At 42.4% G+C, this 12,985-nt stretch overlaps 1 protein-coding gene across 1 annotated transcript in view; it reads left to right on the top strand.

Moving 5' to 3' along the window:
* The window catches only part of LOC110500328 (calcium/calmodulin-dependent protein kinase type 1D), a 57,664-nt gene that overhangs the window by 41,499 nt on the left and 3,180 nt on the right, over window positions 1-12,985 (top strand). The window contains exons 7-8 of the mRNA XM_036959770.1: window positions 2,941-3,053; window positions 7,147-7,225. Coding sequence (XP_036815665.1) covers window positions 2,941-3,053; window positions 7,147-7,225 — 192 coding nt within the window. The remainder of the gene's footprint in view (window positions 1-2,940; window positions 3,054-7,146; window positions 7,226-12,985) is intronic.

Raw genomic sequence — 12,985 nt, forward strand, 5'->3', positions numbered from 1 at the left:
CCTGCTCCAGAGTGCTCAGGACCTCAGACTGGGGCGAAGGTTCACCCTAAGCACACAGCCAAGACAACGCAGGAGGGCTCTGAATGTCCTTGAGTGGCCCAAAGGTGATTCAACAAAGTACTGATTAAAGGGTCTGAATACTTATATAAATGTGATATTTCAGTTTTTTTTTATTTTTCATACATTTGAAACATCTTCTAAAAACCTGTTTTTGTTTTGTCATTGTGGGATATTGTGTGTAGATTGATGAGGGGAAAAAATACAATTGAATCCATTTTAGTATAAGGCTGTAACTTGCCCCCGCACATTGACTCAGTGCCGGTACCCCCTGTTTATAGCCTCGTATTTTGTTTTACTTTTTATTTTTTACTTTGGTTTATTCAGTAAGTATTTTCGTAACTCTATTTATTGAACTGAATTGTTGGTTAAGGGCTTGTAAGTAAGCATTTTACGGTAAGGTCTACCTGTTGTGTTTGGCGCATGTGACAAATACAATGTAATTTGATTTGTGTCATGCAGAGTTAGCTTTTTGCAACCCGCGGAAACAACTTTGAAGCACAACTTGTAAAATCCTCAAAGTTGATGCAAGAAAGCTGCGTTGCTCTGTCAATCAATCAAATATATTTACAAAGCCCTTTTTACATCAGCCGATGTCACAAAGTGCTGTACAGAAACCCAGCCTAAAACCCCAAACAGCAAGCAATGCAGGTGTAGAAGCACAGTGGCTAGGAACAACTCCCTAGAAAGGCAGGAACCTAGGAAGAAGCCGAGGAACCAGGCTATGTGGGGTGGCCAGTCCTCTTCTGGCTGTGCCAGGTGGAGATTATAACAGAACATGGCCAAGATGTTCAAATGTTCATAGATGACCAGCTGGGTCAGATAATAATAATCACAGTGGTTGTCGAGGGTGCAACAGGTCAGCACCTCAGGAGTAAATGTCAGTTGGCTTTTCATAGCCGATCATTCAGAGTTAGAGACAGCAGGTGCGGGAGAGAGAGAGAGTCGAAAACAGCAGGTCCCGGACAACAGAGCTCAATGCTTATTATGGGATGTATTAGGTTACGAAATCCAACCTTTTGGGGTATACTGTTAATGAAATGTTAGCGAAACACCCCAATGAAATATTCAGAACATGAATAATCATATTTGTCTTGGTAAAATGTATTTTATAACACAAGGAAGTGAAAGCTCGTTTTCACGCACTCTGACAGAGTGGATGGACACCCTATAATGTAGAATTTAAGTAGGCTTTACATAGGGCTTATGAAGGCTTCATTTAGCCTCTATAAGATATACTTTGTTTAAAATGTGGCCATGAAACACGATTAGATAATCTTATATGCTGTATATTGAGAATTCCCCCCGCGGAGGGCGCTACAGGACGTTTTTTAGTGTTGTTTATGTTTGGCTCAGCTGAGCCTGGCTCTCCACATGTGAGGAGATATCAATCAGTGTACAGCTCCTGGTAACAGCCAATCAGCTGGTGCCCACTTGCCTCACACTCTGTATATGAGCTGATCATGCACCCTCTGATGGCTAAGGACATCTCGCTAATCCTGCGCTTGCTAGCCAGGCCCAATGCATTCTCTTCCATCCCTATTTAACTAGGCAAGTCAGTTAAGAAAAAATTATTATTTACAATGACGGCCTACCCCGGTCAAACCCGGGCGACACTGGGCCAATTGTGCACCGCCCTATGGGACTCCCAATCACGGCCGGACACGATACAGCCTGGATTCGAACCAGGGACGGCAGTGACGCCTCTTGCACTGAGATGCAGCGCCTTATACTCCTGTGTCACTCGGGAGCAAATGTCCTAGAAATAGGACATATTGCCAATGTGTGTTGCCTTCCAGTGCAGATCAGAGGTAGATAAGTTAGTATGTTCATGGAGTGCTTGGGTGAAAACCATATGTCAATACCCCCGTTAGTCAATAAAGTTTACTGTGTATTTTAACTCTCTGTGAGCTCCTCTGACCGGGAATTGTTTTTTGTTGTTGTGAGTCACAGACCAGTCAAATAGGAGGGTATTTCCACACATTCTCTACATGATATTCTGTTCTGAAAGCTTTCAGTCAAAACTGACCAGGATAAATGCACCTGGATTAAGCTGCCCAATCAATTCAATTTAGTGGAAACGCTTGTTAGTTTGAATAGAACCCTCTAGCCTCGTTAACCACTCCTCATTAGGTGTGAAGGCTGTTTGTCACGGTCTTCCTCCTCTTCATCTGAAGAGGAGAGGCGAGAAGGATCAGAGGACCAATATACGGCGTGGTATGTGTTCATAGTGAATTTTAATAAAGAGAACACTGAACACTATACAAAAGAGTAACACAAAACAATAAACCAAATACGACCGTGAAGCTACAAATGAGACCTGTGCTGAACACAAGCCACTAACATAGACAATCACCCACCAACAAACAGTGCAACCCAGGCTACCTAAGTGTGATTCTCAATCAGAGACAACTAATGACACCTGCCTCTGATTGAGAACCATACTAGGCCGAAACATAGAAATGCCCCAAAACATAGAAAAACAAACAGACTACCCACCCAACTGACGCCCTGACCATACTAACTAAATACACAACAAAGGAAATAAAGGTCAGAACGTGACAGAAAGGTAATCAGGTGGAATAGTTTCATCGTCTCACCAATTAGAAAGTTGTTGCAGTAGTTAATTAGAAAACATGGCAACACTAATGTGATACTATAGCTCCGATAATTTGTTTTGATTTGGATAATCTCTGTGTAACAAGTGTTGTGATCAGAAGATGTGCCGAAGACATAACAAGGCAAGATAAGGCAATATCAAATAGATTGCGTTTTCTGTCCAAATAAGGAGTAGGCTTTCCCTTGGTATTCTACTTTTAAGTTAGACGATGGCACTAACATAAAGCATCCATATTGCTGTGTAATTAATGATCTGTTCCCTAGGTTGTGTGGCTACCCTCCGTTTTATGATGAAAATGACTCCAAGCTCTTTGAGCAGATCCTCAAGGCCGACTATGAGTTTGATGCACCGTATTGGGATGACATATCTGACTCAGGTGAGGTGTGTGTGTGTGTGTGTGTGTGTGTGTGTGTGTGTGTGTGTGTATATATATATACAGTGCCTTGCGAAAGTATTCGGCCCCCTTGAACTTTGCGACCTTTTGCCACATTTCAGGATTCAAACATAAAGATATAAAACTGTAATTTTTGTGAAGAATCAACAACAAGTGGGACAAAATCATGAAGTGGAACGACATTTATTGGATATTTCAAACTTTTTTAACAAATCAAAAACTGAAAAATTGGGCGTGCAAAATTATTCAGCCCCCTTAAGTTAATACTTTGTAGCGCCACCTTTTGCTGCGATTACAGCTGTAAGTCGCTTGGGGTATGTCTCTATCAGTTTTGCACATCGAGAGACTGACATTTTTTCCCATTCCTCCTTACAAAACAGCTCGAGCTCAGTGAGGTTGGATGGAGAGCATTTGTGAACAGCAGTTTTCAGTTCTTTCCACAGATTCTCGATTGGATTCAGGTCTGGACTTTGACTTGGCCATTCTAACACCTGGATATGTTTATTTTTGAACCATTGCATTGTAGATTTTGCTTTATGTTTTGGATCATTGTCTTGTTGGAAGACAAATCTCCGTCCCAGTCTCAGGTCTTTTGCAGACTCCATCAGGTTTTCTTCCAGAATGGTCCTGTATTTGGCTCCATCCATCTTCCCATCAATTTTAACCATCTTCCCTGTCCCTGCTGAAGAAAAGCAGGCCCAAACCATGATGCTGCCACCACCATGTTTGACAGTGGGGATGGTGTGTTCAGCTGTGTTGCTTTTACGCCAAACATAACGTTTTGCATTGTTGCCAAAAAGTTCAATTTTGGTTTCATCTGACCAGAGCACCTTCTTCCACATGTTTGGTGTGTCTCCCAGGTGGCTTGTGGCAAACTTTAAACAACACTTTTTATGGATATCTTTAAGAAATGGCTTTCTTCTTGCCACTCTTCCATAAAGGCCAGATTTGTGCAATATATGACTGATTGTTGTCCTATGGACAGAGTCTCCCACCTCAGCTGTAGATCTCTGCAGTTCATCCAGAGTGATCATGGGCCTCTTGGCTGCATCTCTGATCAGTCTTCTCCTTGTATGAGCTGAAAGTTTAGAGGGACGGCCAGGTCTTGGTAGATTTGCAGTGGTCTGATACTCCTTCCATTTCAATATTATCGCTTGCACAGTGCTCCTTGGGATGTTTAAAGCTTGGGAAATCTTTTTGTATCCAAATCCGGCTTTAAACTTCTTCACAACAATATCTCGGACCTGCCTGGTGTGTTCCTTGTTCTTCATGATGCTCTCTGCGCTTTTAACGGACCTCTGAGACTATCACAGTGCAGGTGCATTTATACGGAGACTTGATTACACACAGGTGGATTGTATTTATCATCATTAGTCATTTAGGTCAACATTGGATCATTCAGAGATCCTCACTGAACTTCTGGAGAGAGTTTGCTGCACTGAAAGTAAAGGGGCTGAATAATTTTGCACGCCCAATTTTTCAGTTTTTGATTTGTTAAAAAAGTTTGAAATATCCAATAAATGTCGTTCCACTTCATGATTGTGTCCCACTTGTTGTTGATTCTTCACAAAAAAATACAGTTTTATATCTTTATGTTTGAAGCCTGAAATGTGGCACTGTGTATATATATATATATATATATATATATATATGGGTCTTTCTATAAACTAGGGAACCAGTGAGTATTTCCTACACAGGACAACTTGTTACAGCTGCTGACGAGTCATTGATAATATCATATCATTACGTTAAGATATAATGGGGGGGGGGGGAATCATAGCTATATTCAACACAATTCACAAGTTGATTTAAAACCTGTTTAACCCTTTATCATGGTTGTTGTCTTGAATGATTTGTCCAAAATTGTGTGACATAAAACATACCTTTTCTGTCCTTGCATTAATGGCAGTGTAAGTTATCGTTATATAATATTTTAAGCAATTAGACATTGAACTTGAATCCTGTAAGATGGATCCAGCTGTTGGACAGTTTTGTTTTTTTATAGCAACCTGGACTTAGAGACAGACGTAACATAGTAAAAGAAAACCCGGAACACTTAAATTAGTATGATATGTTACGTTTCATATGCGACAGTCCATCATTACTTTAAGACATGAAGGTCAGTCAACGCGGAAAATGTCAAGAACTTTGAAAGTTTCTTCCAGTGCAGTCGCAAAAACCATCAAGCGCTGTGATGAAACTGGCTCTCATGAGGACCGCCACAGGACAGGATGATCCAGAGTTACCTCTGCTGCAGAGGATACGTTCATTAGAGTTAACTGGCTCTCATGAGGACCGCCACAGGAAAGGAAGACCCAGAGTTACCTCTGCTGCAGAGGATAAGTTCATTAGAGTTACCTGGCTGTCATGAGGACCGCCACAGGAAAGGAAGACCCAGAGTTACCTCTGCTGCAGAGGACACGTTCATTAGAGTTACCAGCCTCAGAAATTACAGCCCAAATAAATGCTTCACAGAGTTGAAGTAACAGACACATCTCAACATCAACTGTTCAGATTAGACTGTGTGAATCAGGCCTTCATGGACAAATTGCTGCAAAGCCACCACTACTAAAGGACACCATTAAGAAGAAAATATTTGCTTGGGCCAAGAAACACGAGCAATGGACATTAGACCGGTGGAAATTTGTCCTTTGGTCTGGAGTCGAAATTTGAGATTTTTGGATCCAACAGCCTTGTAACACCGTGAGACGCGGTGAGACGCGGTGTGGGTGAACGGATTATCTCTGCATGTGTATTTCCCACCGTAAAGCATGGAGGAGGAGGTGTTATGGTGTGGGGTTGATTTTCTGGTGACACTGTCTGTGATTTATTTAGAATTCAAGGCTCACTTAACCAGCATGGCTACCACAGCATTCTGAAGCGATAAGCCATCTCATCTGGTTTGGGCTTAGTGGGACTATCATTTGATTTTTAATAGGACAATGGCCCAACACACCTCCAGGCTGTGTAAGGGCTATTTACCAAGAAGGAGAGTGATGGAGTGTTGCATCAGATGACCTGGCCTCCACAATCCCGATCTCCACCAAATTGAGATGGTTTGGGATGAGTCGGACTGCAGTGTGCAGGAAAAGCGGCCAACAAGTGCTCAGCATATGTGGGAACTCCTTCAAGACTGTTGGAAAAGCATTCCAGGTGAAGCTGGTTGAGAGAAGGCCAAGAGTGTCCAACGCTGTCATCAAGGCAAAGGATGGCTTTTTTGAAGAATCTTAAATATAAAATACATTTTGATTTGTTAAACACCTTTTTGGTTACTACATGATTCCATGTGTTATTTCATAGTTTTGATGACTTCACAATTATTCTACAATATAAAAAATAGTAAAAATAAAGAAAAACCCTTGAATGAGTAGGTTTTCTAAAACGTTTGACTGGTAGTGTACATTTTCCCTGAAATTCAAAAGTACTGTTTACATTTCAAAAGTTCAGGCAGGAGAGCAATATAGTCCATTTCACTCACCTATCAATATAACGCGTTGTCATCCTTACTGCCTCTTATCTGGCGGACTCACTAAACACAAATGCTGTGTTTGTAAATTATTTCTGAGTGTTGGAGTGTGCTTCTGTCTGTCTGTCCGTTTGCTTAATATAAGGAATTCGATGTATAGTATTTACTTTTACATTGTACTTTTACTTAAGTATGGCAATTTAGTACTTTTTCCACCACTGTACTTAAGTACATTTACTGTAAAACCAAATACTTTTAGATGTTTACTCAAGTTGTATTTTACTGGGTGACTTTCACTTTTACAATGAAAGTCCTTGAATTTGACTTGCCAATGTCCGTATGAACCCTGATTTAAAGGATGTATGTTGTTGTATAGGTGGAGTTATGGCGATTTGCATATTTTCACTTTTGTTCCTCGTGGAACTGTATAAACTTTTTTAATTTTGTTGTTTCAAACCATTTTTTAAAATCCCAATGCCCCATTATTTATAGAAAGACCCAAATGTACAGTTTGTGTGCGTGTGAGTGTACCCAATTGTTTGTATTTAATGCTGTCTTGAATGGATGGAACATGGTGATATTGTGTGTCTTCCTCTGTTCCACAAACAGCCAAAGAGTTCATCAGCTCTCTGATGGAGAAGGATCCAGAGAAGAGATTCACCTGTGACCAGGCTCTAGCCCACCCCTGGTGAATGTCTATCTACCACCACACCATACTATACTATACCACACCACACTATACCACACCATACCATACTATACCACACCATACTATACTATACCACACCATACTATACTATACCACACCATACTACACTATACCACACCATACTATACTATACCACACCATACTATACTATACCACACCACGCCATACTATACCACACCATACCATACTATACCACACCATACTATACTATACCACACCATACTATACTATACCACACCATACCATACTATACCATACCATACTATACCACACCATACCACACCATACTATACTATTCCACACCATACTATACCACACCACACTATACCACACCATGCCATACTATACCACACCACGCCATACTATACCACACCATACTATACTATACCACACCATACTATACCACACCATACCATACTATACCACACCATACTATACTATACCACACCATACTATACCACACCATACTATACCACACCACACCACACTATACCACACCATACCATACTATACCACACCATACTATACTATACCACACCATACTATACTATACCACACCATACCATACATACTATACCACACCACGCCATACTATACCACACCATACCATACTATACCACACCATACCACACCATACTATACTATTCCACACCATACTATACCACACCACACTATACCACACCATACCATACTATACCACACCATACTATACTATACCACACCATACTATACTATACCACACCATGCCATACTATACCACACCACGCCATACTATACCACACCATACTATACTATACCACACCATACTATACCACACCATACTATACCACACCATACTATACTATACCAGACCATACTATACTATACCACACCATACCATACTATACCACACCATACTATACCACACCATACCATACTATACCACACCATACTATACCACACCATACCATACTATTCCACACCATACTATACCACACCACACCATACTATACCACACCATACTATACTATACCACACCATACTATACTATACCACACTATACCACACCATACTATACCACACCATACCATACTATACCATACCATACTATACCACACCATACCACACCATACTATACTATTCCACACCATACTATACCACACCACACTATACCACACCATACCATACTATACCACACCATGCCATACTATACCACACCACGCCATACTATACCACACCATACTATACTATACCACACCATACTATACCACACCATACTATACTATACCACACCATACTATACCACACCATACCATACTATACCACACCATACTATACCACACCATACCATACTATACCACACCATACCATACTATACCACACCATACTATACCACACCATACTATACTATACCACACCATACTATACCACACCATACTATACCACACCACACCAGACTATACCACACCACACTATACCACACCATACCATACTATACCACACCATACTATACTATACCACACCATACTATACTATACCACACCATACCATACATACTATACCTCACCATACCACACCATACTATACTATTCCACACCATACTATACCACACCACACTATACCACACCATACCATACTATACCACACCATACTATACTATACCACACCATACTATACTATACCACACCATGCCATACTATACCACACCACGACATACTATACCACACCATACTATACTATGCCACACCATACTATACCACACCATACCATACTATACCACACCACACTATACCACACCATACTATACTATACCAGACCATACTATACTATACCACACCATACCATACTATACCACACCATACCACACCATACTATACCACACCATACCATACTATACCACACCATACTATACCACACCATACCATACTATTCCACACCATGCCACACCATACTATACCACACTATACCATACTATACCACACCATACTATACCACACCATACCATACTATACCACACCATACTATACTATACCACACCATACTATACTATACCACACCATACTATACTATACCACACCATACCATACTATACCACACTACACCATACTATACCACACCATACCATACTATTCCACACCATACTATACCACACCACACCATACTATACCACACCATACTATACTATACCACACCATACTATACTATACCACACCATACTATACTATACCACACCATACTATACTATACCACACCATACCATACTATACCACACCATACCACACCATACTATACTATACCACACCATACTATACCACACCATACTATACCACACCATACCACACCATACTATACCATGCCATACCATACTATACCATACCATACTATACCACACCATACCACACCATACTATACCACACCATACTATACCATACTATACCACACCATACTATACCACACCATACTATACCACACCATACCATACTATACCACACCATACCACACCATACTATACCACACCATACCATACCATACTATACCACACCATACTATACCATACTATACCACACCACACCATACCTCACCATACTATACTATACCACACCATACTATACCACACCATACTATACTATACCACACCATACCATACTATACTACACCATGCAATACTATACCACACCATTCTATACCACACCACACCATACTATACCACACCATACTTTACTATACCACACTATACCATACTATACCACACCACACCATACCTCACCATACTATACCACACCATACTATACCACACCATACTATACTATACCACACCATACCATACTATACTACACCATACAATACTATACCACACCATTCTATACCACACCATACCACACCACACCATACTATACCACACCAATACCAATCCAATTTTAGACTACTGACTTCACATTTCTTCTTTACCAAAACATTCTCTTTGATTTGGACATTTTCCACACAACGTACAATGTATAAACATCAAACATATACTAGGAAAACTCTTAACGTTACAATGTTTTCGTAATAACGACATCTATTAACCTTTAATAACAAAACAAAAATGACATTTTCATAGTCCATCTATCGTCATGACCACCATTGTGGCTGACGGAAACCATTGTTCCAAAGTCCCTTTATTTCATGTCTAATGTTCTGAGGCTGGTTCTCCATATTGAGGGGACACAGGAATGTTGTGTGGCCTAAGATTTACCAGGGGCGTGAGGGGTCATAAAACCCCCACATCTTCAGACCCCTAGATCTCTCCTCCTCTGTTGGGGTTGAGAGAATCTGTAGGGTTGTGGTCTCCTGTAACCTGACCTGATCAGGACAGTCATGACAATACTGTACCATACCACACCACACCATACCACACCCCACCCCACCCCACCATACCCCACCACACCACACCATACCTCACCACACCATACCCCACCCTACCACACCATACCACACCATACCATACCATACCCCACCCTATCACACCATACAATACCACACCATACTATACCACACCATACTATACCACACCCTACCACACCACACCATACCCCACCACACCACACCATACTATACCACACCATACCCCACCATACCACACCACACCACACCACTCCATACTATACCACACCACACCACACCATACCCCACCACACCAAACCACACCATACTATACCACACCATACCCCACCACACCACACCACTCCATACTATACCACACCACACCATACCCCACCCTATCACACCATACCACACCATACCATACCATACCCCACCCTATCACACCATACCACACCATACAATACCACACCATACTATACCACACCATACTATACCACACCCTACCACACCACACCATACCCCACCACACCACACCATACTATACCACACCATACCCCACCACACCATACTATACCACACCATACCCCACCATACCACACCACACCACACCACTCCATACTATACCACACCACACCACACCATACCCCACCACACCACACCACACAATACCACATCACACCACACCATACTACACCACTCCATACCCCACCATACCACATCACACCATACCCCACACGCCACCACACCATACCCCACAATACCACACCACACAATACCATACCATACCACACCACTCCTTACCCCACCACACCATATCACACCATACCATACCATACCCCACCCCACCATATCACACCACACCATACCCCATCATACCCCACCACACAATACCATACCATACCCCATCATACCCCACCACACAATACCATACCATACCCCATCATACCACACCACACAATACCATACCACACCCCATCACACCATACCATACCCCATCATACCACACCCCATCATACCACACCACACCATATCAACCAGGCTCTAGCCCACCCCTGGTGAGTGAAGGTAGAGTCTGTTTAGTGATGAGGCCTCCACCGTGTCTCTTCCACCTTACAGATCTGAAGTCTGGGTAGGTAGAGTCTGTTTAGTGAGGAAGCCTCCAACTGCAAACATCAGAGGGTTAGGAACAATGGGAAGGGCTAGGGAATGGATTGGGACAACACAATCAGAGAGAACCACTCGCCGTGCCGAAAGCTGACATAAATATGACACAGATAGTGGATGTCTGAATGATGCAGTGCTCCATGTCTTCCTTCCTCCCTCCTAAAATATCTGCTCCACTGGTCTGAGAAGGGGGGAGAGAAAGAAGCAGAGAGAGAGGGGGGTTGGATGTAGAGAGACAGAGAAAGAGAAAAAGAGGGAGGGAGAGAGGGAGGGCAAGAGAGAGGGAGACAAATCTGCTGAATGAATGGTTGCCAATTAGCAGGCTGCGTCCTGAAGGATGCTTGGAGAATGCAGAGGCAGTGGCTACGTTCCAAAAGGCACCCTATTACCTGTAAAGGCCTGATGGACCCTGGTCAAAGTAGTACACTATATAAGGAATAGGGTGCCATTTGGGATGCAGACTAATCAACCATTATCATGTCTCTCCCTGGCCCGGGCCAGACCTAATGCTACTGTCTGGGGTTTGGGAATCTATTCAATGTTCATCAAGTGGTGGGGCTGCCATTTAGCTGCACAACGAATTCCTGATTCTAGCTTTAATGACAGAGACAATATGTGGGTGGTTGGCAAATGGAGAATAGGGATAGGACTTTTAGGCATCTAATCATTGGCCTGTTATGTCTTGGCCCTGTTATGTCTTGGCCCTGTTATGTCTTGGCCCTGTTACGTCTTGGCCCTGTTACGTCTTGGCCCTGTTACGTCTTGGCCCTGTTACGTCTTGGCCCTGTTACGTCTTGGCCCTGTTATGTCTTGGCCCTGTTATGTCTTGCTGTTATGTCTTGGCCCTGTTATGTCTTGACCCTGTTATGTCTTGGCCCTGTTACGTCTTGCTGTTGTGTCTTGGCCCTGTTATGTCTTGGCCCTGTTATGTCTTGGCCCTGTTACGTCTTGGCCCTGTTATGCCTTGTTGTTGTGTCTTGGCCCTGTTATGTCTTGGCCCTGTTATGTCTTGGCCTTGTTACGCCTTGTTGTTGTGTCTTGGCCCTGTTACGCCTTGCTGTTACGTCTTGCTGTTACGCCTTGTTGTTGTGTCTTGGCCCAGTTACGCCTTGTTGTTATGTCTTGGCCCAGTTACGTCTTGGCCCTGTTATGTCTTGCTGTTACGTCTTTGGCAGGTGGTTTGATAGCGTTTAAATAGACTCACAATGGTTTTGTTGTGACAGGTGTGTTGTG

Source organism: Oncorhynchus mykiss, chromosome 2, assembly GCF_013265735.2.
Source record: "Oncorhynchus mykiss isolate Arlee chromosome 2, USDA_OmykA_1.1, whole genome shotgun sequence".
Lineage (NCBI taxonomy): Eukaryota > Metazoa > Chordata > Actinopteri > Salmoniformes > Salmonidae > Oncorhynchus > Oncorhynchus mykiss.